The sequence below is a fragment of the Botryllus schlosseri genome, chromosome 6, assembly GCF_051294905.1.
Source record: "Botryllus schlosseri isolate E-star chromosome 6, Bs_hap1, whole genome shotgun sequence".
NCBI lineage: Eukaryota > Metazoa > Chordata > Ascidiacea > Stolidobranchia > Styelidae > Botryllus > Botryllus schlosseri.
Genome location: NC_137241.1, coordinates 23421659 through 23447858, shown reverse-complemented (window position 1 = coordinate 23447858; position 26200 = coordinate 23421659). Strand labels below are relative to the sequence as shown.

The following is a 26200-nucleotide window of genomic DNA, read 5'->3' as shown; positions in this document are numbered from 1 at the left end:
ATTGTTTTATATTTTAAATTTTTTAATAGTGACTCACGAATCTTCACTTGAGACGTCGCAGTGGAGGGCATTGACAATTAAAAATATAGATTCAATATGGCTCCTTCAAAAAGTTTTCCTCCCCAGTCTTAAACGCAGCAAAAAATATCTTTGATCAGAACTGCATCGTTACGCAGCATTTTTACAGCCGGCTGTCATTTTCATCAGAACATCCATTTCGTTCCAATGATAAACAACTATACGTGCTGTTGACGTCAACTCTTTCTGGCTCAATTCGTTCGGACGCTTATACTACATATTTTTAAAGAAAGGATATCAATTGTGGCATAAGACTACTAATAAAAAGTAGGTATTTTTGAAATAGCAATTGTTTAAAACACTGCTTAAATCATGTTTTCTACAATCTTGGTTGTGCAGTGTGCACTGTGCAGTATCGTCATCGTGTCGTGAGAGGATGTCGCATGGGGTTACCATATTTTGAGCTCCCAAAAAGAGAATACTTTCAAAAATTCTGAAAGGTCTAAGACCTGCTGAAAAAACTAGTGAATTTGAAAATAATTCTACCAAAACGTCTGTTTTGACTAAAAATATTAGGTCACTTTGACTCAAAAAACCCGTTTACTTACGACACGTTTGTGGTGTTGACAAAAAAGTCGTTATTTTGATCGGCTTCCGCATTAGGCATTACCCACTTTTCTACAATTCTGCGAACCAATTCTGCGTTGAAGTTGACTTTTTCGTGGCATATTAGTATTTTTTCTGAAAAAAGAGGCAAAAATCTACTTAATAAAGAACGTGGTATGGTAATCCTATGTCACAGTGACCGTGGATGAAAATGACCGTATGATTATTATGTTATATCGACTTTTGTAAATATTGACTCGTCAATTCATATTAATTATGATCGGTCGCGAGATGTCCTCGCGGCGCATTCAGAAATTGGCGATTTTGTGGACATCACCATGCCGGATTAACAGCGATGGGCTTTTTCGAAGGCGAATATATGACAAAAGCCTTCGCCGTGATATCCAGTCAAACATATATATGATCATTGATTATTATTAGTAGTAGTAATAGCAATAGCTCATTGTAACTTGCTTGACAGTCGAATTTGTACCATTGATCGCAGTGAATATTGCATTCAGCCTCATGGAATTTGAACCTAGTCGCTACTGTTGGGTGCTGCTGAGTTCTGACAATACCAATCTAAAGAACATGACCGAGTGTGGGTATGTGGGTTCTAGAGTAGGGCCTATGGCAGATGTTCCCAACCTGTGGGCATTGGCGTAGCCAGGAGGGGCCATATCAGGTGGAGTATATTTGAGAAGATGCATTCAACTTGAAAAAAATTTCGCGCCTGGCGCGATATAAATTTCAGTAGGCGTTTAATTGTTAAGTACCCGCCTCTCAATTTATCAAAATAAGAAATGGACATAAATAAAAAATCCACTTGATGTACAGAAATAAATCTAAATGTATTCGTGCGGACAGTCTGTGGTTGTGGGGGAGAGAGAGAGAGATTATATTATTTTTCGACTGCACAATCGAGATGCTTTAACGACGGAGATGCGATACGACGGTAAGGTCACCTAGCCTGAACTCCAGTTTTTTTGCCTCAATGCTATCCGCGGATGCTGAGCGCCTACCAGGATAGCTGCGGATAGGCTTAGGCCTACTAGTTTTCGAGTCTTTGGTCTGACCCGGCCGGGAATCGAACCCGCGGCCTACCGAACGAGAAGCAGGACGCATCACCATTACACACCAACTTTTCGACGCCAAAAAGACACATCAAGGCAGATACGTTTTAGTCAACACGAAGAGCGATCCCAGAAAGATCACCGGCGATATAACATTGGCCTAAGATCGCGCTATAGATGGCCCTGCCCGTTCGGGGACCGTAACTGCTGCACCCCAAACCCCCTAATTAAGAGGGGCCCGATCTCGAAGGGGACCCCAAAGTATTTCGTGAATTAACATAAATCATAAAGTTTTTTTTGGAAATTTATGCAACTTTTTACAAAATTTTTCATGCTGCGCGCGATGTAATATTATCAAATACATTTATTATTGGGTACCCTTCCCCCAACGAAAATCACGCATGATTTATAGAAATGGACACTTGGGCATCGACCATTACCGCGCCACGACGCACCAAGACATTAAACGTTATAGGCCATGTAACATGCGACTCCGAGAAGTGTGCCAGAACAATCAGCAGCGAGAAGACCTTGGCCGAAAAGGACTGTCCTTGTGCTGACCGAAAACTTCGATATAACATACATATATGTTTAATTGTCCACGGGCGCCTAAATGGCTGGCACCGAATATTCCTGTCCTGGTGATCTGAGCCCCACAAGACAGATGCCATCTCGAGGGAACATTATTTGCCAGCAAAGAAATACCAATTTGAAATCGTGTACATCTTTTAGTTTAGTACGTTTGGGCGATTTCAATATCTTTTGACATAGCCTACCAGATAGGAGGTCACGAAATAGCATTATGTAACGAAGTCATTATACCAACGGGTACGTCCGAAGATGTTTATCATTATTTAGTGTTCCTACCTTTTCCACCATATCTCACTCAGCTCTACCGGTAAATCTGATTACGTGAGCAGAGAGGGGATAAAAATTGATAGCAATATATATGCAATTTCCTGAACATATTGACCGATTCACTCTTGAATTATAGCAATTTTTCGCGCTTTTAGGTGAAAAAAGCTCAGTCACTAAAATGGACACGAGGACAGCCAATATAGATGGAACGTAACAGTAAAAATCGTACAGCCTGAGGAGGGTCTGCGGGGCGCAGACCCCCAGAAGTTCGGTTTATCACCATATGGGGGGCCCAAGACCAATGTTTTAAGGGGGCTGACGAAGTTCTGTTACTGTCCTGCATATAGGCTACATATGGCCAATCGTCAGTTGTCCACATAAGTGCCTAAATGGTCGGCACCAGACTTGTACAAACTACTGGATTTAAAAAAAAAACGCAACTATAACTGGAACTACTCAATTTTTGAAACTCGCAACTATAACTATAACCGGAACTACTAACTTTCAAAATCCGCAACTAAAACCATAGTCTTTATAAATTCTATGCTAGAACTATACTAACTTTCAAAATCAGCAACCTAGAACTATCGACCTAGTACTACTCACTTTTCAAAACCCACAACGATTAGTCTACTGCAGGGGTGGGCAAACTTTTGAGCTCGCGGGCCGCATTCAGCATCTGAATCCATTCGCGGGCCGCACTATATAACACTGGGGTTATAAACCAAAACGCAATATTGGCATTTGATAGTGAGGACATGGAGATACATGCTTATTCAAAACAATCCAAACATTGTTTTGATGATATCGTACACCCGTCAGAAACAGTGGCGAGATTATAGGCTGGTCGAACTCAATAACCATAACCATGACAACATTCAAGTCGAAATACAAGCAATTTCTTTTAAATGAATGCTAGCCAGTCTTAAGGATTACCGGATCACGACCTAACATCGACCTCGCCCTCCGCCACATACCACCTCATTTTGTCGCTTGCGTCTTACATTCTCTGCATTACTTTTCATTCAGTGTGCACGCCCCTTCTTTACTTCGCCTACGCTAATGTGGGTGTCTGATATTAAAGGCTAGGCCTACTCCAAGTTGTTTTGACACCTTTATATCTTTTCATTGTATCGCAGTCTTGTGATGTTTTGAAACGATGAAAATAATAATAAACCTGATTGATTGATTGTCAAAACTATAGTGGTAAAAGATTTCGCGCCCGCCCTTATCGTCATATCACAAAATGCAACCAGGATGCTAGGAAACCTAACGGATAATTTGTTGGCATGGAAGAGCAACAATTATGAATGGGATGTACATCACGCAGTACGCAATTTATTTTTAGTCGAGCTCAGCTTTGCGTACCCTTCAGATGCTTTCGATCATGCCCCCGAGGGTGGTGCGCCCCCGTTTGAGAACTACTGCCTTCGAATTATCATGGTGAAATTTACTAAGAAAAAGTTTAATGAAGTCTCTGCATTACTTCGATTTTTAGTACTGATTTTATCAATATTTTTAATAAGTTTCTTTAGACTCTCGCGGGCCGCTCAGAACGGTGTGGAGGGCCACATGCGGCCCGCGGGCCGTAGTTTGCCCACCCCTGGTCTACTAGAACTAGAAGTAGAATTCCTTTCAATTTTCTGAGGTTTCCTATTCTCTATTTTGGTTTAGACTTATGCTATACAGTTACTTTGTTAGTTTTGCATTTCTACGCATGCGTGAGTGACACGAAGCCATTTTTGCATGTATAGTTAACTCTATATTCGTCCCTCGATTCTAAATGAATGGCAGCTTTCCAACAGCTGTCAAAATGCATTCACGCAATTTTGGCTCGTACTTCGAAAACTCAACTTGACTTGTGACTTGACTCGTGACTTGACTTGACTCGACCTGACTCGAGTCACCTCCAAAAATCGAGTGACTTGACTTGACTCGACTCAGCATGTGCAATGACTCGAGATGACTCGTGACTCGAAGGTAGTGACTTGATCCCAACACTGATAGGAGGATGTCGAACGCCACGTAGTTGCGATCCTTTTAATCTCATATCCACCAGACATCCAAGGTGGGTGTCTGATTCCATAGACTACTCCAAGTCGCTTCCACACCTTCCTGTCTTTTCATTGTATCGCATTTTTGTGGTGAACTGACAAAAATGCGAATAAACCAATGATCTAACATTCTATCGTATCATGGTCCAATGCATACGGAGGTCGTGGATCATTGATCGTACATTTCAAACTACGCCGGGCAATTTTAGTAAACAATCGATTCGTGAATCGTGAGTCGGAACTCGGAACGTCGAGTATCGAAATCGAACCACTGCTCGTCTGCTGCGTATTTAGTTTGAGGTTGAGGATTGATTTTCTCGTCGTATCGTATCTGCTAGCCATCGTGGACGTATAGCCAAGAGTTTACAGCCATTCCTCCGGTGTTAAGTCATATGTCTATGTAAGTGATTAAAAGACAGTGCGGGGTTCAGCTCGGTTTATTAGCAATTTTTATCAGTTCAATACACCAGAGATACAATGAAAAGATAGGGAGGTGTCGAAACGACTTGGAGTATTCTTTGGGAATCAGACACCCACCTTGGCCTAGGCGATGTAAAGAGGAGGCATGTACAATGAATGAAAAGTAATAGAAGAGAGTATCGCATTATAGTTAGAGACCTGGAAGGGGGTGTGTGTTTTGGAAGTTTTGAAAGAAAGGGGGCAGTGTGAACAATATAAATCAGTTTGAAAAATAAAGTAATGAATTTTATGTCCAGTAGGTGTTGTGCAAAAGGGTTACGATAGCACTTATAAATTATACAGTTTCGGAGTGGCCCACATATGTTCGATTGCGATTACCTAAAAAAAAATTTAAAGGAAGCAACGTGACAAAGCGCCTTCTTTTGATGCTTGTACTGCCATTTGTTCATGTTTCCACATAATAGAATGCATGAGCGACAGTATTTTGTCACAATTCTATGATAGATGATTGAACAGCCATGTTCCAGTTATGCTTATGAATCCAGCATGTTTGCGAGTGCCATGGTTGAGTGGTTTGGGACCCGAGTAAGGTTGTAGAGTACGCAAGCAGCGCCATGACCATGCGACTAGCTTACAGTCCTTTGGCCCTGGAAGAGGCGTGAACCCGGTTGAGATCCACTTTTCTAAAACTTTCCTAGCTTATATTCAGGAAGCACATAACTAGAACGTCTAGAAGCAATCCGATATGGTTTGCTATGGATATCAACTGCTATAGTGGCGATCAAGCTCAGGTGATAACGTTGTAGTATTTTCGACTATAAGCTATATTGAAAGGAAATAGTTACAGAACAGGGGTATAAGACCATCCATGTCGTATGAGTTGTAGAGCATTGCTCCAGTAAAGAGCCAGGAAGAAAATTGGACTTGAAGTTGCCGAGCTAAGGATGCTAAGATCTACACAAGGAGTGACTAGATTGGACAGGATTTAAAAGACAAGCCCTGTCGAATCTTGGATAAAAAGTTATAGAAGCCAGAATCGGGTGTACTATGAACCGTTACATAGGTAAGGAGTGTCCGGACTGTATTTGTCAGATGATGTTCAACAATTCAATCTGAGGTTGAGGAAAGAGAGGAAGGCTGTATTTGGATATAGGCCATATTGGGATAGCAAATAAAGAGTACCTGTAGCAAAGGAGAAGATATGGTAGTTCCTTAGACTTTATGAAAAGGAGCTTCGGGAGGGGATCAATAATCCACTGTGGCAATCCGAAAGTTAATGAAGAAAATATTTGACTTAGATCATGAACGTGTGACAATCTCTATTACAATGCGACCAGTATTGTCGACATAATGAATCCATGAAGTGACCAGTAACATAATAATGAAACATATTGATGCAGCGCAGTAGTTCACAATTGTGATGCAGCCCATTGGCCAGAACTGCGACTCAGGTTCACCACATGTATGACCTGTTCTTCATTCTGTTTGCATAAATCCTGTTTAAGGAACGCTATTTCTGCTATTCACCTCCACCCCTGAACTATACATAGCATCAATTGATATGACATGTGCATTGTGCAAGTATTAGTGGGTGGGATTCTCTTGAATGAGAATGTGACATGAATTAGAACTGCTTCAACTTATAATTCTGGCTTTAGTTAAACCCTCGTCTTCAGAGTTACACTTCAGTCCAGTTATTACATTTTATTCCTACTGTTTCTCATATTGAAAGGATCTGTTTCCACGACGACAATAAACTTACCTGTAGTTGATTTATTGTAATAATTGATCTGATGGCCAATCTGTTTCTTAGTTATTTTTTAAATGCGCCCATCTCCACTCCAATTTATAAGATGATGTGGTATACTACATACACCTCTCACTCTAGCAAGGTGCACGCGAAACGCAGAATAGAAACATCCTCTCTCGCCGTGTGATATGTACGTCTTCAGCCGTTTGCTAGCATGACAAACGAAAGCGCAGCGTCTTGATGCTCCACTTAGCTGATGACTTTGTCCATGTCCATCTATTAGCGCGCGATTGACGCTGTTATTCAATAGTGCAATCAGTATTATCTTCAGGTACTGAATGATCATTGATTATTGCTGTTAACTTATAGTATCGTAAGACTCGCTGCTCTTTATAACTCGCATTCACAGGGAATGTGGATTGTGGACTACCACTACGGTACTGCTTTGTCAGCAAGCCTGTGTTTATTAGAATTCGTTTCGCGTTGCCCCCCCACCATATTTGTCATGTTAATCATTTGCTATGGTAGTTTCGTAGTTTTAACGTAATAAGGATGTCGTCCGTAAAAAAGAAACCCAAGTTCGACCCACTGCTTCGAGGAAGAAGCATGAACAGAAGCCTGCGCAAGAAGGATCGGAAACGGAGATTGTGTGATGCGGTAAGTAGGCCTATCTCTATCGATGTGACGTCATACTTAGCAAATGACTTCATTACCGGAAAAGGTTCCGCGATGAGTATCTTGCTGAGAGTAAATCTTTCCCATTTGTGCGGTATTTGCTATTTCAGTTACGGTCGATACGCATTATCGAATTTGTGTTAATTCGCACCTCATGAATAACATCAGCCGGCGCACCCGCGAACAAATTTCTCTCGTCGACCAGATGCATTCTTTATTCAATAAGTGCAAGGTTCAAATAATTCGCATTGAGTCCAATTTCTCCCGTCTGATCGCTTTCAGTTTGGCGAATGATGTCACTTCAGCCTTGGGCCATCCGTAATTGCCGCTCTTGCCGATTCGAGGCGATTTGAAAAGAAATATCGTCATAAACCATAGCTACGTAATTCCCATAGTTTACCCCAACATCAGGTTACCGAGCGATCAACGTCCGTCAGGTGCCAGATCAACGTTATGCATCACTCTTATAATCTATGATTAGCGACGACAGTCTTACCCCGAATTGAGCTGAAATCTTCGACCACCGCTGCGTAACTATTATTACGGTGTCGTTGCCAATGTGTATCTCGCAGGTGCTACTCATTGTGATATTTTAATCCTATTTGGTAAGTTAAATGGTGGTGCTGAAACGTGAAGCTTGTATGAGTTGTATTGATATGGTATTTAATAGTTTAATCTGTTAATAGTTTAGATCTGATTTTATTCCTGCATAATTGTAGTGAAGGGATTGTCGGACTTGTATCTGGAATTATGTCGTCCATTCGTGGGCGATGAGATAAGCGGAAATGAGTTTACGGGAGTCTTAGACCGACTATTTGTCAACATGTCCGAATTCTTGATATTGAATCGTAAAATGTTGGCGAGTACCGCCATGTCTCGAAATCTAGCAGCACGCGAATCCGTCACGCATTGTGCCACTATCATTAGTTTTTGAATGAGATTGTGTTGAGGGACACGATCTCACGATCGAAATGGCGCGCTGCGTCAAACGGCCATGTCAGTAATGGTATTCGTTTGCCAATGAAGCAAGTGCCTGCTGCTGACGTCGTGTCGAATTTACTGATGAACGAATCCGTGGCTTTGTGATACCTCTTTCCAGGGAAAAGTACTTATTCATTCTCTATTCCAGTCTGATGACAGCGTCGGCAATTGAAGATAATTACGATACTATTATTCGTTGTTTTTATCGGTGGTCGTGAGCAAAGTACTTGTTTTCTCCTTCTACTTCTGAAACATGATATGTAAGAAGTATCTGATCATAAATGTTTATGCTTATTGTGTGTGAAATCGTCGATACCATTCTGCAATTTTTCGCCCGTATCATAATTAGCGCTGAGCACACTGCTGATTCAAGTACTCAAAATCCGAATCTATAGTATTATTTGTTCGAGTAGAGATCTGGAGCTGGGAGACGATATTTTCGAGTACGGTACTGAAATTATAGATGCGATATTTCCCACCATCCATGGTAGCCTTGTAAGTTGCAATCTCGATCGCTCGCATCACAGCATCCAAAACACGTAGCATTGTAGCAAAGAGATATGTACAATTTGTACATTGTACATTAGTCAGCCCTCAGCGTTGTGTACGAAATCGGTTCGGTCGATGACATACGAATTTGCCGCATATTTAATGTGGTGTATAATTGACATTCATTTTTGTAGTCGCATAAAAGATATGAAATGCAGAAAGAGATTCCAAAGTATTTCTCCGTTGAGAATTGGACAAACAGGTGTATTTAATATCCTTCGCGAACTAATAACAAATATACGCATTTGAACTGAATGTATCGGTAATCTTCAGATTTAATTCCGCTCTCTATTTTTAAATGACTGTAACCTCGGCTAGTAATTTGGCCGAATCCGGGACCACCGAAGCAAGAAAACTCGATGCGCATAATTCGTAGCTGTCGACATGGCTGGCTATTGTCCAATTTGTTGTTCCGGCGACAAATGAAAGAGTCATTGACGGCCCTCGTCAGCGACCTTTGTTTGCGTCAATGCAGTTCGCCGCGACAGACGCAAGACCAATCGATTGCGATGATATCGGAGTCATACAAGTGGCGTTCCCGGTCACCTGCGTGTTGATGCTGTCGCAAGCACGCTCCCGGGTGAAACTTGTTGATTGCTGTTTGGCGCTTGCAGTTTTGACGGATGGTGTCACATTTCACACATGCAGTTGTGCTGTGCAAGCTGAAGGTGTCCAAATATACTTAACCTCATACGGGAGGTTTTTAGATGTACGGAGGCGATGAGGAAGCGTGTGGTAGTTTCATTGCGGGGAGACAAAATCGTAATCCAAACCGTGTATAATCTCATTCTTGACCGCTTTGTGTCGACTAGCGAATGATGTTTAATAAGCAATGATGTCAGATGTTTAGATCTCATACTTCATTGTAGGCACCCGAAGATTTTCAAATATCGACATATTTTGGATTTGAGTCGGTTTCCGGTTAAAACCTATGCTCGCAGGGAGTAGGTAGGCATAATTATTTACTTTTTCTGTAACCTGCTGTGGGAATCTGAAATTCAACATTGCTTGTAGCGACCACGATCGCACCGATGTCCTTGTACGTCACTATCACCAATCCTATGCCTTCGTCATGATCCCCCGGGGATTTATCTCTTGTAGGCTAATGCGGAGGTTACGCGTAGAGTGCAGCGTACCTTTAATTAGAAAGTGGTAGTATGGTACTGATATTTTCCGCGTATCAGTATTGAGTGATACATTCGTTTTGGCTATTGTTGAGAGAGGATGGTGTATTTTATATCATAGCATTCGTTTACCAGTGCATTTCCCGATACAATAATGGCTGCATTCGTGTGTCTGCGTGATGTAAATCTTCCAGTCAGATTTTTAGATTTCGAATGTTGTGACGTCATTATAGCGGTTTTCAATCGGTCGCTGTCTGTCTGCTATCGATCGTTGTGGCCCGTTGTTTTTTTGCGGAAATGCGACGTCGAATATATTTGTTTTGTCGGGAAGTTGGCGTTATTGGAGTGAGCGATACCGAAATGGACGGTGCGAAGTTACGGTAATCAAATAGAACGCCGTCAGATTTCTCTCATACCCGAACCCGATAACCATATATAATGGGCCGGCACTGTTTTTCGCGTTGATGCATTTTCTCTTCTCACCAATATCTCATATTATTCCGGTGGCGAAGTACCGATTCATTTTTGGAAGGTTGTTTTTCTCCGATCGGAATTATCTTACCTGGTATAGGACTGACTCGCTTGTTGGCCTAGAAATTAACGAGCGATGCGGTGGTGTGGTCAGAAGGAGTTTTTAGCATCGTTACGAAGGCAGAGCCAGGGTGCTTACATCGGCAGAGTTTTGTGGTGCATGTCGGTTTGATTATGATGTCCGCGATGCGTTTCAGTGCGTGTAGTTGTATATGCTCGGATATGACAGTCGAAAACGACATGAGCGTCGGCGGAATACCGGTTTTCGAAAACGCGGATGCCTTGCTGGATTTAAATTTGTTTTACATTCGACAGATTGGCGCGAGTTTGAAAAAGGTTTGTTTGCGGATTTTATGAAATAATTTTTGTTGCTTTTCGCTTTACTTTTTTCTCCCGACGATATTATTGTGTTCGCTATAGGTTCGGTATTTTTCGCAGGATATTTCATGCTTATTTGAATACGAACTACTTCAATATTATTCATTCCAAAGTTGAAACTCCGACTCGGTATACTCCTCAGTTCCACACGTCGATAGCGGGAAAATATTGACGTATTTCAAACGTGTATACGCAGACATTACGCATATTCCACTCCACAGGATAAGTTAATGAAAGAATCGATATAATCACGCGCTTAAATCGACGTTCCGATTACTAATTTGGTCGACAATCATCTCTCGCGACTTAACTCGACCATAATGCGGCGAGTGGACATTCCCAGATAGAAATCACGCTGCTGTGATAGGCGGCAGTTCGTACCTGTAGTTTGTTTCGCTGCGAGGATTTTGCCTTGTTACGTGGATATCATGACTGATAGCGATAGCGCATGGTTTTGGGCATAAAGTTTTAGCTGATGCTATGCATCGCTTCTTGTGTCAGCGTCAGGAACTTTTCTTACAAGTTCGTCGCCTCTCGTACTATTGTGATTACATCACAATCCCGGCTCCTGTGGATGTCGTCCGCGAACTCACGACGAGGCCGTATCTGGCGTAACTCTTCTGCCGTCCTTGTAAGGAGCGCTATTGTTTCCGATTGCTTTTCGCGATGCTAGGGAGCGATGCGATGGATATATATCGAGTGTGAATTTCTTGGCAGCATGTCGGCATACAGGACAAGCTCGAGCGAGAGATTAAGCTGCGAGACGGTGCGTCCAGGATGTTGGCCGCCTGCACTCACGAAGACCAACTGCTCGAGGTGGCTAAAACCCTGCACACGTCGAATGCCCGGATGTACACTTACATGGCGGAGCTGCAGAAGCTCAAGACGGCCGAAATCATGGAAAAGGTCATGGACGAGGAAGGGTATATAACGCCAAGTGTTACCGTGAAATCAGACTTGTACAAGCTACTGTATTTTCAATATGCGCAACTAGAACTGCAACTACTTACGTTTCAAAAGTCGTAGAACTAACGACCACTAGCGTAAACACAACTAACTACATTCAAAGGGCGGAGGTTTCGATCCCCAAAACCCACCCTTGACTATCCCCCACTGTTAATAGTGCTGACTCGGAGCTACCAATGGCTGCTAGAACATCACACAGCAGAACACGGGTATCACGATTCACGCAAAACGACATGTGGAAAATATTTTTTAAATGCACAACTAGAACTACTCACCTTTGAAAATCTGCTACTCGAACTAGAACTACTAAATAAAACGAGTAGCTAGTCGACTGTCAACTAACTATAGGTCGGTTGTTCGTACAAGTCTGCGTGAAATCCGTAGGTGTCGTCGAATGGTTGCGAAGGCGGAAATTCTTCGGCATTGACGTGAGATCACAGTCATTTCTGTCTTATGACATCACAAACCAATTACGTCATACTGTGGCTAGAGCTCTTATGGACGGTGTGAACGAGAGAGAGAATTCTTATATCCGTCAACCATGAAATATAGTATAGGCCTAGGCCAGGGGTTCTCAAAGGGTGGGCCATGGCCCACTGGTGGGCCACAGGAGCATTTGAGGTGGGCCACAAAGCCATTTGGAAAATTTTAAAATTTTTGAAAGTTTAGTTATATTTGTTGTGGTAATCGCTAAAAATATATTCATACGATCTAATTATACGTAGGCTACGTAAAGCTTTTTATCCGACTCTGATCAGACGTGTTGGCACGTATGGAGTAAGCATGTATTGTACAAGTCCAAAGCGGGGTTAACGGCAACTAAAATAATTTCGAGTATATAATAACTGGAAGGCAATTCTGAAGTAACCAAGCATCCTGGCAGGGCTGGGGCATATGTCGTAATTTGTCGTATGCCGTTGAAAGGGGTGTGCAATAAACTCGGAATGAAATGTATATAATTGATCTATAGATTTACTGTAGGCTACTTAGGCAAGTCGTGAAATAGCCATAATTTCAAATTATTAGCAACTTTTGGTGAAGGTATAGTGCACCATCACAACGAATCGTAACGGATTGAGGAGTTAGCGGAGTGCATTAATATATGGAGTGGGTTTAAAATGTCTGCCCTAATATCATTGTACATAATCCAAGAGTCACATGAATTGATTGTATCATTGGATTGAATATTCTGACATTGTAACTTCAATTGGTTTGGCACAAGACGTGTTATTGCATGCATATTGAAAATCTTTCGCCACTTCTCTGTAGTACCCCATTCACCAATGAATTGTTTGAAGCTGACCCAGACTGATTATATTACTCCCCACAATAGTGGAACTAAAATCCCAATCACACGGTGGATGCGTGGATTTGATGTTTGTGTTTCGCGATACGAATGGAGCAGCGGACGATCATAATACACACAGGAGTTTCAGCCTATGATCTACCAAGGCCGTAACTGTTGCACCCAAACCCCCGATTGCGGGACCTCGAAGGGGTCCAAGATTGTTTCGTTGGTCGTTTATTGGAGGATATTTATTCGACTGAAAATTTTCGTCGCGCTTCGCGCGATTGAATGGTACAATTGGTCTGAATTTAAATATCATTAGTAAATTAAGAGAGAAATGCGCATATTTTAGAGAAATAGGCATATCGGCGCAGTCGTTTACCATGCCTTGAATAGGGTGACTCCAAGATGAGAGGTGGGCCACACCACATTTTCAAACCGGAAAATGGGCCACGGCCAAGAAAGGGATGAGAACCCCTGGCCTAGGCAATGTCGACAAACATTCACGTACATATTTAGTACATATTTTTTATATGTATTCCTAACTATATTTTACATGGTATAGACTTGGAGACCCGATATGACCGAAATCTTCTAGGCCGGAGTCACCCAACGAACGAATTTCTTATCAAATCACAGTCCCGATTTGCGTTTCGCATTGAAATCGTAACTACAAGCACGATGGTATCCGATTTCATGTCCCGTAATGACTGGGAATCGTACCTTACGCGAGTAGAGATAATTCGAAATCGTTCGAAATATGGCGTTCAAATCTTGATCTAGTATCACAGAGTCCAATCCCCAGTCCGTATCTAACCGGGATCTTGAAGTATTGTTATAATTTCCAAGCCCTAATTCATGTTTTGGTTCTCTACGCCGCAAGCTCCGCCCGCCCTGGTTACGCCAGCGACAGCAGTTACGGTTACGCTGTTGCGTCCCTGCATTGCACACCCGTATCTGTCGCCCGCTTGTCCCGTTTTTATCTCCGTCTTTTATGCAGATGCGAAACGGAATCCAAGATATGCAGAGGCCGAGTTGCGATCTCAGGTAATAGATTTTATCGAAAGCGCGCAATTATCACTTCACACTTCCTGCAGTTCTGCGAGCGAGATCAAAATCGGAATAGTGAACTCGTTGCTTATAATTCCCGTGTTGTAAATTGCGTGCCTAATTGAATTTCAAGCTTGAATGCTGAATACGTCCTCGCACAGAAACGATATTGCATGCTGGGTAATGAAAGTAACTACGATATCTTATTTCCACTACTTATCGTTTCGAATCACGTTAGGAATGTTCAATGAGTATATTTTTGTATTTTGTCTCGCTGAACAGGCTGCGAAAGTACGTGTAATTTAACATGAAAACTGTTACGGTTCTGTAGCATTACCTTGGTATCTATCATATAGACACGACTTTGTAGTCTATGGGGGATCATATTACGATTTATGTCTTCCTACATTTCAAATGACACGACAATTGAAAAGGAAGGCTTGCGCTAATCCTGCCGTCATCGAGAGAGTCCCGTATATTCACGACTGTGCGGAAATGCATTATCGCATGATAAACTCTATCGTCATTGAAATCCCGCTTTCTTGCCCCTTGAAGAGACAATCGTCTCTGGATTGAGATCTCCAACCCTATCCTCTTGGTATTCAACGTACCGAAGTTGCTCCAGCTGATAAGTGTCGCTAAATTTATCGCAAGTCACGAGTAATAATAGACGGGGTTATATTCGTAAGCAAACCAATCCTTCCTCATGTGCTGGTAGAAAACTATCCCTTAAAACTGCTTAGGTAATTTTAAAAAGTAGTTTAACTCTGATGATGCCTATGAAATTGTTTATTTGAGGTAGAACCATCATAACTTTCGCTCTTATGATATGCATTTCACTGATTGACGTCTTGTTGCTAAAATGCCATTCAACGAAGAAGCTGTATCGCACACTCAATGCCTATTGCACTCCTGAATATGCTAGGAATATATCGAATGATTCCAACAATTGAGAAAATTGGTCTGTAATCATAGTCCTATAATAATATAATATATTCCAATGTCTGTATAAGTGAAGCTATGTGATAATCACAAAATCATTAAGCTGTCATACTGATTTCAATGATTTGTAATTAATGTAATCAATTTCTTTCTCTTTTTCAGACATCCGTATTCCGCTGATGTGGTCTGATGCGGCAAAGTTCTCCGGCGCGAAAGTCAAAGGTAAAGTATATATAAACTTGTGCCGTCAGTACTTCCATTTTACGTGAATATATATTGGTGTATTTAGATTTTAATCGCTACGCTGTTTTTTGCCTGGTCCGCGTCGGTTGCGAAGTGCAAGACACCGAGCTGGTGTGCATGGACAAGACTACAACGGACCTGAATTTCCGCGACATCATCGTCTTGTGAGCAGCTACAACGGTTCACGTTGGGAGTTGTCCCGTATATTTTGCTTGTTGCATTCAGCGAGGACACCGCCCATAATTTCAAGATGGATATTGAGATCCACGCGTTCCCGATGGCGGGGGAACCGCTGTCGGCGCCCACCCCGCAGAAACTTTTGTCGCGCCTGAACAGATCCATCGGGAAATCGGAAGGAAAGAGAATCCGCGACAGACTGGTGAGCGATCATAGTGTGCCTTTTCGCGGGAGCCGCATAGGCGAGCGACATCCTTGAAACTACTGGTTGTGACATATTCAGGATCTGTACCTGAGTTTGAATATGACCAGAGGTGGTCAGTAACGAAGTACCTCCACTTTTTTGGAGTACCCAAGTAGGTTTGCCTACTTGAACTACGCAGGGCTGTAATGACTCGAGTCGTGATTTTTTGGTGACTCAACTTGACTCGAGTCAACTTTTGTAGAAATATGACTCGAGACTAGGACGGCCAAGGCAGACATTTCATTATAACTTCGAAGAATAGAAAGTCACTACATTATTGGAATTTTGTTTATCAGTCCTGATACTTGAAAATATGGTCAGAAACTGTTACAACTGATTAAAATTACGATATTATGAATGCGAGCCGTATATGACTCGAGCAGAGTTGAAAAAGGTGGATTGAACTGAAAACTGAACAGGAACATACTGACTTGGACTCGAGTCAAAACACTAAGACACAGACTCGACCCACTACTAACTGACTTGGACTTTTCTCTGTGGTGAATTGAAAACGACTCGACTTGACTTGGGTCAAAACTATAAAAGTGAGATTGACTTGGGACGTGGTCACAACCCTGGCGCTACGTATTAAGTTTTCAGACTACTTACACTTCTGCTACTTATGTTTTGCACTCGGGATTTTGAAAAGCAAAACGTAGTTTTGAGATGGGTGCATCAATTTTATGGGTGATATCATCATCATAAGAACTTTGTGGAAAAGCAAATGTACGGAATTATTTTACTTCTACTTGAGTGTAAACGCTTGCTGCTTTGACAACCTCTAAATATGATAAGGAAAATCACCTTATATATGGAGACTTGTTCAACTCGGCTTTGGAGTTACTGGTAACGAAAACAGTTTCCTCACTTACACCCTTGATCTTGACGCAATTACCAGGATTGATATGAGTGGTGATTATAGTCGTTAATGCTATTCTGATCCGGAATCCCCTTTAGAAAATGATTGGCTTCCTATATGTCAGTAGCATTCTAAATTTGGATATCAACTTCGCTAATGTAATCCTCTTCATTTCCAGAAAGAGAGCCCTGCAGCAAACATGCACGTGTAAGTGTTTGCACTGTGGATTTGAAATCGTGACGTGGTAATTTGCATGTATTTGCATTCAGCGGACCGCAGTATGAAAAACTGGGTTCTCTAACCCTGGATTACACTTGTATCGACGATCACATAAAGTCGCACGACATCACAAAAGTGATCTTGCCGAATGGGCCATCGATGAGGTATACAATCATTAGCGCTATGTTGGAATATTGTACTAGCAAACTTACTGTGTCTCACACCAGAGCAAAGCCGTTACTGCCTTTGTATGGTAGTTTGACCTGTCGACTGGTTGCGCAACCGAAATGTGTCACCGAGAAAGCGATGACAGGATTTCTCCATTCTATGGTATGTCATGGCGGCATTTACCTTGGGCGCTGCTGAAAATGAAACTTGTTTTAGGAAATCGGAACTGGGGTGCCTTGCTGGTCGTACATGTGGTGCGAAGTGAAAGCCGGGAAGTTGCTGTGCTGGATGAATCCCGAGGACGTGTCGTGCAAGAATCCGCAATGCAGTATCGATCTGATGGTGCCTGTAAGAACACTTGAACTGTAATGGCGGTTCTGGCTAGGGGTGGTGCGGACCTCGATTCATAGTATTCAATATGACTTGCGGTAATGTGCTCCTGGGAATATATACACATGATTGAAAGCTGTTTTTCCAAATATTGTAGTGTATACTCAAAACTGGTTAAAACCAGGTGGCGAGTCACTGGGCTTGACTTGAATCGCTGGTGAATTTTAAAAAACATCATCAGAACTTGATCTGCTTGTGAAATGAGCTTTGTGCTGGAATTCTTCAACTTTCAGGACTTGAAAGTTCAAGAAGTCGAAAAGCTTCGTCAGAAAAGGCCGAACAGTTTTCAGATACGGGATTTCGAAAATCGTCACTTGTTTTCGGCCAGCACCAAGGATGAGATGACTCGATGGATCAGGTATGTGTTTTATCCGAATTGTTTGTGCGTGCTTTTTAAAATTAAGTCAGTTCTAACTATTTTAGAGCTATTTTCGAAACATTTCTTGGTTGACAGCTCGGTGGTTACACCTCTGGTCTCACAAACCAAATGTGTCAGGTTCGATTCCTGGTGGCTGGCTCCCAAGAACCCACGTTATAGAACTAAACAACAAATAGTTGAATTTATGATCTTTTATATAACTTGGTGGAGAAATTATGACCCTTGTGAAAAATATCTAGACATCGTGACATCTGCTGCTTGACGATAATGATATTACCACAAATATATTTAAGGTTTTGCCGCTTGACACTTACGCATCCCAACATCAAGTTTCTCTAATAATATAAAGATCTTGGTTGCTGATAATATACGGTAGTTATTATGGCACTTATAGGAATCGGGAAGAAATGACGTCCACCACTCAATTTGAATCCTTTTGTCCACTTCAAGTCATTTTGTCTCCATGAAAACCTCCAAGGATTTGAGTATCATGGATACTTGCAGATTAGCGCCATGTTGTGCCTTACATAAACTGATACGACACCCGGTGAAATCGCTTAGGAAATCACATCTGTGTTTGGATATTTTATTTTCCAAGGTAAATGTGGGGGCACCAACCCTGGTAGAATGAACTACGGTAGACAATGATTGCGATGATTTTTTTTTTGTAGAAATATCCGTCAACATCGCAACGACTGCTCAGCGTGGAACAGAGCATACTTGCCAAACAAGATGGGGGCCAGACCCATGTTTATCGCGTCCCCGCAACCTTACAATTCCCCGGCCAAATTGTTATTCGATTCGCCATCACGAAACGCTCAGATTTACAAGCAACTGAGTGAGTACGCGCTCCGCTGGGCTGTTTGTAATGACATGGCGGCATTGTTGAGAATCTCTCGTTTTAAGGCATGGATTCTCCAGCGAGATCTGATGATGAAGCTGTCAGTATTGGCGATTTAGTGAAGAAAACTGCAATGCAGGCTCAGTCCCTTGGCGATCACAGCGATCCCAACGCGGCAGGCACACCGTGGGCGGGTTTGTTTAATGGGGCTCTGAACCGGTCTGCTACTAAAGTGACAAAGCTGAAAGATGTCCAGAATACAATGAACAATGATACTCCAAAAAAGGGAAGCAGATTGAGGACAAAGAGCTTCGATGGAATATTGTGAGCATTTTGTGCAACTTTCTCAAGTTACATCAGTAGCATACTAGTAGCGTAGGCTTCAATAATATACCGAGTAGGCCCTTCTCCCGAGTGATTTACTGTAGCTTAAAGATCGTTTTTCACACAGGTCCAATTGTTTAACAATATTTGGTTAACTCATGATTGTTGATAAATATATGAGATTTAACTATTTAAAAACTTTAGATATGACATTTAGTTCTTATCGAAAAGCAGTTTAAATTTTGGAGAATGGTCAACGGAAAAAGCAATATTTATCTTGATGATAATCTTACCTGAAACTGCCATATCAGTAAAATAGAAAAGAAGCTACTTGGCTTCCTCTGAATTTTTCATCATATGTGGATTAACTAAGTGTAAACAAGCTTATCTGCATTCAAGATTGCAATGAGCTATTGGTGTCTGGGGCTTAGTATGTAGATGTATTAAATGTATTACATATAATAAGATCACAAAAGTTATTATGCAGACGTGGTTTAACTCTACTATATTAAGCTACTGAAGACAGAAAATATGTACTACTTGGGAATTGCCAAGTTGATACATAGAAAACAGAATGAGAATGAGTAGGCACAGGGCTCTCTGTACAAATGTAACCACTGTACACAACAATCTTACAACCCAAGACAGGAAACTCGGTATGAATTCTGCGCGCTACCTAAGGTGTAACGTTTCTAGAATTCATTTTGTATTGTGGCTATTTACAGGAGCTCGATGCGATCGTCTAAGAATAAAAAAGAGTTCGCGAAGCCCCCAGTGCCGCGAAGACCGTCAGAAGAGAGGGTCCGCGAACGACAGAAACATCGTGAAAAAGCGGCAGCGTCTCTCAAACCCGCAAAGAACGAGGGGTTTAAAAGCTGCTTTGCTTCCGAGTCGTGTTCCGAAACGTATCCGAGCGATGTCGGCCTCAGTTCCGACGACGTGTTTTTGTCTTCCGATGACACTCTTCTGGATTCCCCGCATCTGCCGAAATCTTCCGCTTCCAAGAGAAGGGGAAAGAAAAAGAGAAAAGCACCGATGCCGCCTTCGAGTAGCTCACACGAAGCCAAGGTATGAATGCGAATGAGGAGCCTTTCCGTAAATGTTCATCTAGAACCCAAAAGTTCCAACTCCCATAAGAGAAATTCGCATAGTTGGTTAATCCACCGCTATAGGCACGACATATTACAGTCCTGGCTGCAGCACACTTGAAAGTGTCGTAGGTTTATCTGGACCCCTCCCTTGCGTCGCCATTACGAAATCTTTTCAAAAAAGTCATATAAGAAAGATACCTACTAAGGTGAAAATGAAAAGACTTAAAGTGTCGAAAGATCGACATCTGAAAAATCAGGATTAAACAGTAGTACATCGGGTCTGAATTCTAGTAAAACCTGTAGGCCGAGTGGATGGAGGGTTGATGACCATGGTCGTTTCGACATCCTCCTATCCGTTCGTTGCATCACAGTCTAATCTGTGTGTTTTGAGCTAATGGAAACACTGGAACTGCTGATTTTATGTTAAATTGTACACATTTCATGTAGGCCTAGTTTTAATTGCATATCGTTTGTGACAGCTTGACTCAATGCACAAGGCAGCGAGCTTTATGCATAATCTTAACGTATTGGTCGATGGAGGACAGGTCAATTTCTTCATGTAATGTAGCATGGGTGTCTAGTAATTTTAGTACTTGAAGCTATTCGGGAGACCATCAACTGTGCGGCAGGTCATCATTGGATATTGATGTAGACTTAAGCTCGATACTACTCATTCAAGTTGGCTGTTACGGTAACACTTTGTATTGTTGTTTAGAATCATACAACAAAGCCTTCCGTCACCAGCCAGTCACAAACTAAAGCAAGCCTCTCATCGGCGTCATCCGTCGACGATAATTTGGACAGGAAGATTCCACCAAGAAAGCCTCCAAGGCCGGAAATGTTTTCTGGAAAATCCAAATTGACCGCAGGCGAGAGCGCGTCGGAAGAACGAAAGAGCCAATCGAGTCTGACGTCTGATTACACTCACATATCCAACGCCTCGTCAGGTAACGATGAAATACACCTGACACGAATATTATGATTTCGGGGAACGATAGATCTTGTTTTGATCAATCGTGGTGAAAGTAGTCAATCGTTCGTTAGAAGTAACGATATACGGGATATGATGTGGAGTTGACTACTTTTAAATTTGCAGGGAGCGTCTTCGTGGCTAACCCAAAATTTCCAAATGATACTATTAATAGGTGCAATTTGCCACAATATATTCAGTTACCGTGGTACACGAGTTCATTTGTACAGGATATGACAATTTCACTCATAAAGGTGATGAAAACTTACCCCAAAACTGCTTTCTACTTTTCAGTAAGTAGTGATGCTTAAAAAAGTGTTAAATAGAATTGGAAGTTGTCTAAAAACATATCCCTCGAGTAAGCAGTGCATGTAGGCAAAAGCTACTCCAAGTAATCTGAAGAAGTATAAATACTTTGTTACTGAGGACCTCTGACCTCTGGCCATGAAATCAGTGTCATCATTGAGGTCGCTTGTTGCGTATCTACATTATTTTATTCACAATCAAATGTCTCTCTTCCAGGTTACAAGTCTGATTCTGAAGGCATCCCCAGATCTCCCCATGCCAACAAAAATCATCCAAACCGACGCGAGAAACACTGCTACGAAGTAGTTGTTCTTGACAAGGACGTACAAGCAAGAAAAGACAAAACCAGAATCCGAGTCCTGCCGCGTAATATTCTGAACTCGGTAGAGTCGTATACGGCGTCACAAGCAAGGTCACAGTCTCTCGGTTCTGACACTGTCCTTGGGGACAACAGTTACGATCACGTAAACGATGGGCCTCCAACGTGGTGCAAAAGAGAACCGCAGATTTCTTCGTTGAAAGCTGGCAGCTCCAAGTCATTAACACCGCGCACAAAGCCTGTGCCGACTCCTAGAAGATCTTATTTGACAGCGGTGGAATCGAGCAAAGTCGAATCGCCGACCAGGTACTTGTACAACGAACCACCAGACCCTCCAAATTCGAACGAGGATCCAAACTATGAAGACGTGGAAGCCTTGTACGCGAAACCGATTGCCAAGCCGATGAGAGTTGGCCAGTCGGAAGCTATCTACGCGCAGGTTGACAAGTCCAAGAAGCGGAGACCTTTGAAAGGTGAAACGGATCGTAACATAGTTCGTGCCGAAGCCCAGAGGGACATGATCAAGACCTGCATGCTGGAGGTTGACGAAACCGACAAAGACACTGTCTACGTTTGAGTTCTTTCGCGATCAAGTTTGACATTTCTGCCGTTAATTTTATTCCTACCTAGTTCAGTCACTGTACCCGATTTCAAGTCGATCGTTCGCCCTGTGTTTGTGCCAGTGCTCCTCGCATTGCCTTGTGTGAAGAAGCAAGCGTTTGGCTGCGAACACATCCATGTTGTTGATCGCACAAAACATCTTTCTGACAATTCCTTTCTTCAATAACCGTATGTCAGCTGAGAAATATTTGAGACCGTCGTAAGGTCTGTTCGGGACTACTTTTAGGTGCTTTCACGATTATTTTAATTTTATTTCTTATTATTTAGTGACTTCATTAGTGCATTATCGGAATTGAAATAATGGTGGTAGCCTGCTGAAACAAGTTATGTCATAATTATTATTCTATCAATCATTCTTTTGACATTGTTTGTATGGACATAATAGAGTTTTATTCCAAATCATTTGTAGTTCATGCGTGTGAAAAGCAGAATTGCAGTAAATACACTATTTGCATTTAGTTACATTCCAAAATCTTGATTTAGAATTGCTTCAATCTTAAACTACAAAAGTAGGAACAAATTGATAATACAGCTCCTACAGCTACACAATCCACAAACTGCAGTATGTCAGTCCCATGTAAAACATACCGCACCAAAGGTTCGTTATTGTGAACACTGAGCAGAAATACACTGCTATAGATATATAGACTGCTAGTCTACGACAGGAGGATGTAACCCCTACGTTTTGCGGTTAATTTATTCGTGACATACCGTCGGAGACACAGTAAAACCAGGCGGCACAATTTTTTGGGACTCAATGCTCACATCAGCGTGACGAGAAAGTGGACGTAAAGGTACAGCGACACTGTCAACACCGATTTTGTGATGACTTGAAACTGACTCGAAAATTTTTCTTCGAACCATGAGTCAATCCACATTTTTCAAACGCCAAGTCAAGTTATCTGAAAGAGTTGACTCGAGTCATCCCAACACTGCTTCACATAGAATATTGTAGCTGCAGTGAATATTACCAGAAAGAATTCAATTAACTACAACATTTGACTCAATTCCGACCAGTAGAAGGAGAAGCGGAGTTATGTGAGTTTTTCGTTGATAATTCTCGGATTATCCACTATTCAAGGATAATCCGAGGATTATCATAAAAAAAATCACAAAGCTCCGCTTCTACTGGCCAGAATTGAGTCAAATTTATTTTGCATCGTCTTTGAAGACAGCTCAACAATTTCATGGGGTTGGCAGAAAAATTCGGAATTTTTTTTTTCCATTTCCCCTAATAAATTAAAAATTTTGATTCGCTTTGCAGAGTTCTATATTTGTTAGAATTGAACCAAAGTTGGTGTGCAGCGTTTTTTAGGGTAACCTGACCTGACAATTTAATCGGTGAATGGCTGGATCCGGGAAAAAAGATATTTTTGAACAGCCCTAGTGTGCACTTGGGGCAGTAGTACAGGATGGTTTACTCATCTTCGAAACTGGCTACAATTACGTCACTAAGTACGATATATTATAAAATTCATATACAAGTACAGCTCCGTCGATTGACCCAGACGTATCAGACATTATCTGACTATCTCTCAAAACCCTGCGAATATAGCAATACCCAAAACTGCCAAATTAAGCAAAAACAACGAAGTTTATTAAAACATATTTGTCAAGCAATGTTTTACACAATCAGTATTTTGACTTTCAATATGAACACCTCAAAGATACATTGTTATTTTTTTCAATTTAGCCCTAGTTAATTTCACCTCATAGTAAAATACTTCCAGTAAAATATTTTTTTGAATTTCAAACAATTCTGACCACAACCGTTCAAATTCCACAGTTATCAACAAAACCCGTGCATAAATTGAAATATTTGCCACTACAAAGCAGCAATATTGGCAGTCGCACGGCAGTAAAAGCTGATGACATGAATTCGTGCATTAGGAAATAGCAACAAGAGTATTCAAATTAGATAAAGTGAAGTACCAAACAACGAAAAGGCAGATCTCGACTACACCTCCACAAAATTAAAGCATCCCATTTTGAAAAATCAATATCCCATTCCAAGAATCTGCAGTCCATCAACACTTATCAAGTCATTGCCACTAACACAGAATTTCACAAGACCAGAGGTACGGTATCAAAAATTTTGCAATAGACCATGTAAGAACACAAGACACAGCCTGGAACGAACATGAAAATTTAACAGTGTGGTCAAAAGTTTTGAAAATTTTAAAGAGAAAAAAAAATAATCAAATCATCATTTTTGTGTGACAACCCTGCGTGGCACGAATTCGACGGCATTCGGGTTCAAAGCAGTCTGCAAAATACAACGCAAGTAAGATACTGTATTAAATTCGTGTTACACACATCTTACATTTGATCGTGGTTCATTGATAGTCAAACGACCCATGCTTTCATTTGGTAGCTGGGATGAATAGCCATCGCCTGCAAACAAATCAAGTTCCAAATAATTAGTATTGATATATTGAGGAATAAAAGCGTATTCAATCAAACCTTGGCCAGGCAATGTGCATTCGTCTGGTGTGTCATCACTGCATAGTTGCTGAACGCAGGCCTCAAAAAAAGCCTCTTGTTCCATTTGTTCAATTACCTGAGATGAATTAAACATTAGCTACGTCGTACTATTGTATTCCAGATAAGACCATCATTTTTTATTACAGTGCGATGTTATTGGCAGAATTATTATCATTGCAGTTGCAGTGGATGTGGAAGAAAATGTGATGACAGTTAGCAATACCGTAAGTATTATATCAAGTGAGCAAGTTGAGTCAATATATAGGCCTAATATATTACACTAGTGACAACATTTTCTGACCTGTCTATCAAATTCGTCTTCGTCACCCATCCATGCATAGTCCGCAAACAGATCTTCTGCTCCATTTTGTGGGTTTTCTGGCAGCGTTTGGATGTTAGGGAATCCACTCATTCGTGATCCCAAATTTCCATACGGTATGCGGGAAGCGCTAAAATTGATAATGACTATTGGTTCTTGCAACACTTGAGAGGCTAAACAATCATTGTATATTTCAAAATGTACCTATTGTTTCCGTTTGAATTGGGAATGATCTGCTCATTCAGATATTCTGCTTGCATCGGACCAGCATGGTGGTTTGCTTGAGGTATTCCTGTCATACCTTGATTTACGATGTGTCTGGAATCGTCAATGCTTGGTCCTTTCATTATCAACAACCTCAAGATAGCGTGCAACTCTAGTCAACAATACGGTGTAATGATTCTTTTCTGTAAATATGCCGGCAGATCAATAGAAATATGAACCTGAGGCAGAGAGATTCCTGATAGCTGATACCAATCCAATTGAGAATCAAGAGATATATTAAACGCACAACTCTAGTACCCCGTCATCACTGCTATAGAGTTCGCACTTTGATGTAAAGTATATACAATATAATTATTTCGGGTCGTACCCGGCAGTATGACAATCAATTTCGTGCAGGAAGAACTTATAGCTCGCGTTCTTAATCAATACCCCGTCTTAGACTATAGATAACTAAGGTAAACCGGTCTATACTGTGACAGGATATGGCGCTATATTTGTATCATGTGCCCAGCAATAGGCTTACCATATTTTGGAAATCTAAAAAGAGGACACTTTTTCAGAAATTTGAGACTTGCAAAACCGATCCGCCCAGAGCTCAAAATACCGTTTTTCTCTCCACATATCTAGGTGGATGACTAAAATAAAAAAAAAGGTCATCTTTTCGCTCAGAGCAAAATTCACCGTTTTTCACTCCGAAATACCCGCCGGAGCGTCACTTCTGTGCTAATTTACGGCATATCACTCGCAATTTCCTCTAA

At 41.5% G+C, this 26200-nt stretch overlaps 3 protein-coding genes across 5 annotated transcripts in view; 2 read left to right on the top strand and 1 right to left on the bottom strand.

Annotated features, from left to right (window-relative positions):
* The window catches only part of LOC145440404 (rab proteins geranylgeranyltransferase component A 1-like), a 266120-nt gene that overhangs the window by 57343 nt on the left and 182577 nt on the right, over nt 1-26200 (top strand). The window lies entirely within an intron of this gene.
* Nucleotides 1-26200, bottom strand: part of LOC145440427 (dickkopf-related protein 3-like) — an 83826-nt gene that overhangs the window by 40266 nt on the left and 17360 nt on the right. The gene's annotated exons all lie outside the window — the stretch shown is intronic.
* LOC145440398 (uncharacterized) lies at nt 4839-24617 on the top strand. Of its 3 annotated transcripts, none has more exons than XM_080318002.1 (16): nt 4839-7436; nt 11735-11940; nt 14272-14318; nt 15426-15485; nt 15553-15670; nt 15732-15885; nt 16965-16993; nt 17056-17169; nt 17233-17335; nt 17390-17521; nt 17797-17921; nt 18614-18780; nt 18849-19107; nt 19833-20175; nt 20914-21145; nt 21691-24617. In XM_080318002.1, exons 1-16 carry the CDS (start codon nt 7332-7334, stop codon nt 22368-22370), a joined length of 2874 nt encoding a protein of 957 aa, XP_080174128.1. In that variant the 5' UTR covers nt 4839-7331; the 3' UTR covers nt 22371-24617. The 3 variants fall into 3 exon arrangements, with proteins under 3 accessions (XP_080174128.1, XP_080174126.1, XP_080174127.1); XM_080318000.1 differs by lacking the exon at nt 4839-7436 and adding an exon at nt 7460-10975; XM_080318001.1 differs by lacking the exon at nt 4839-7436 and adding an exon at nt 11048-11648.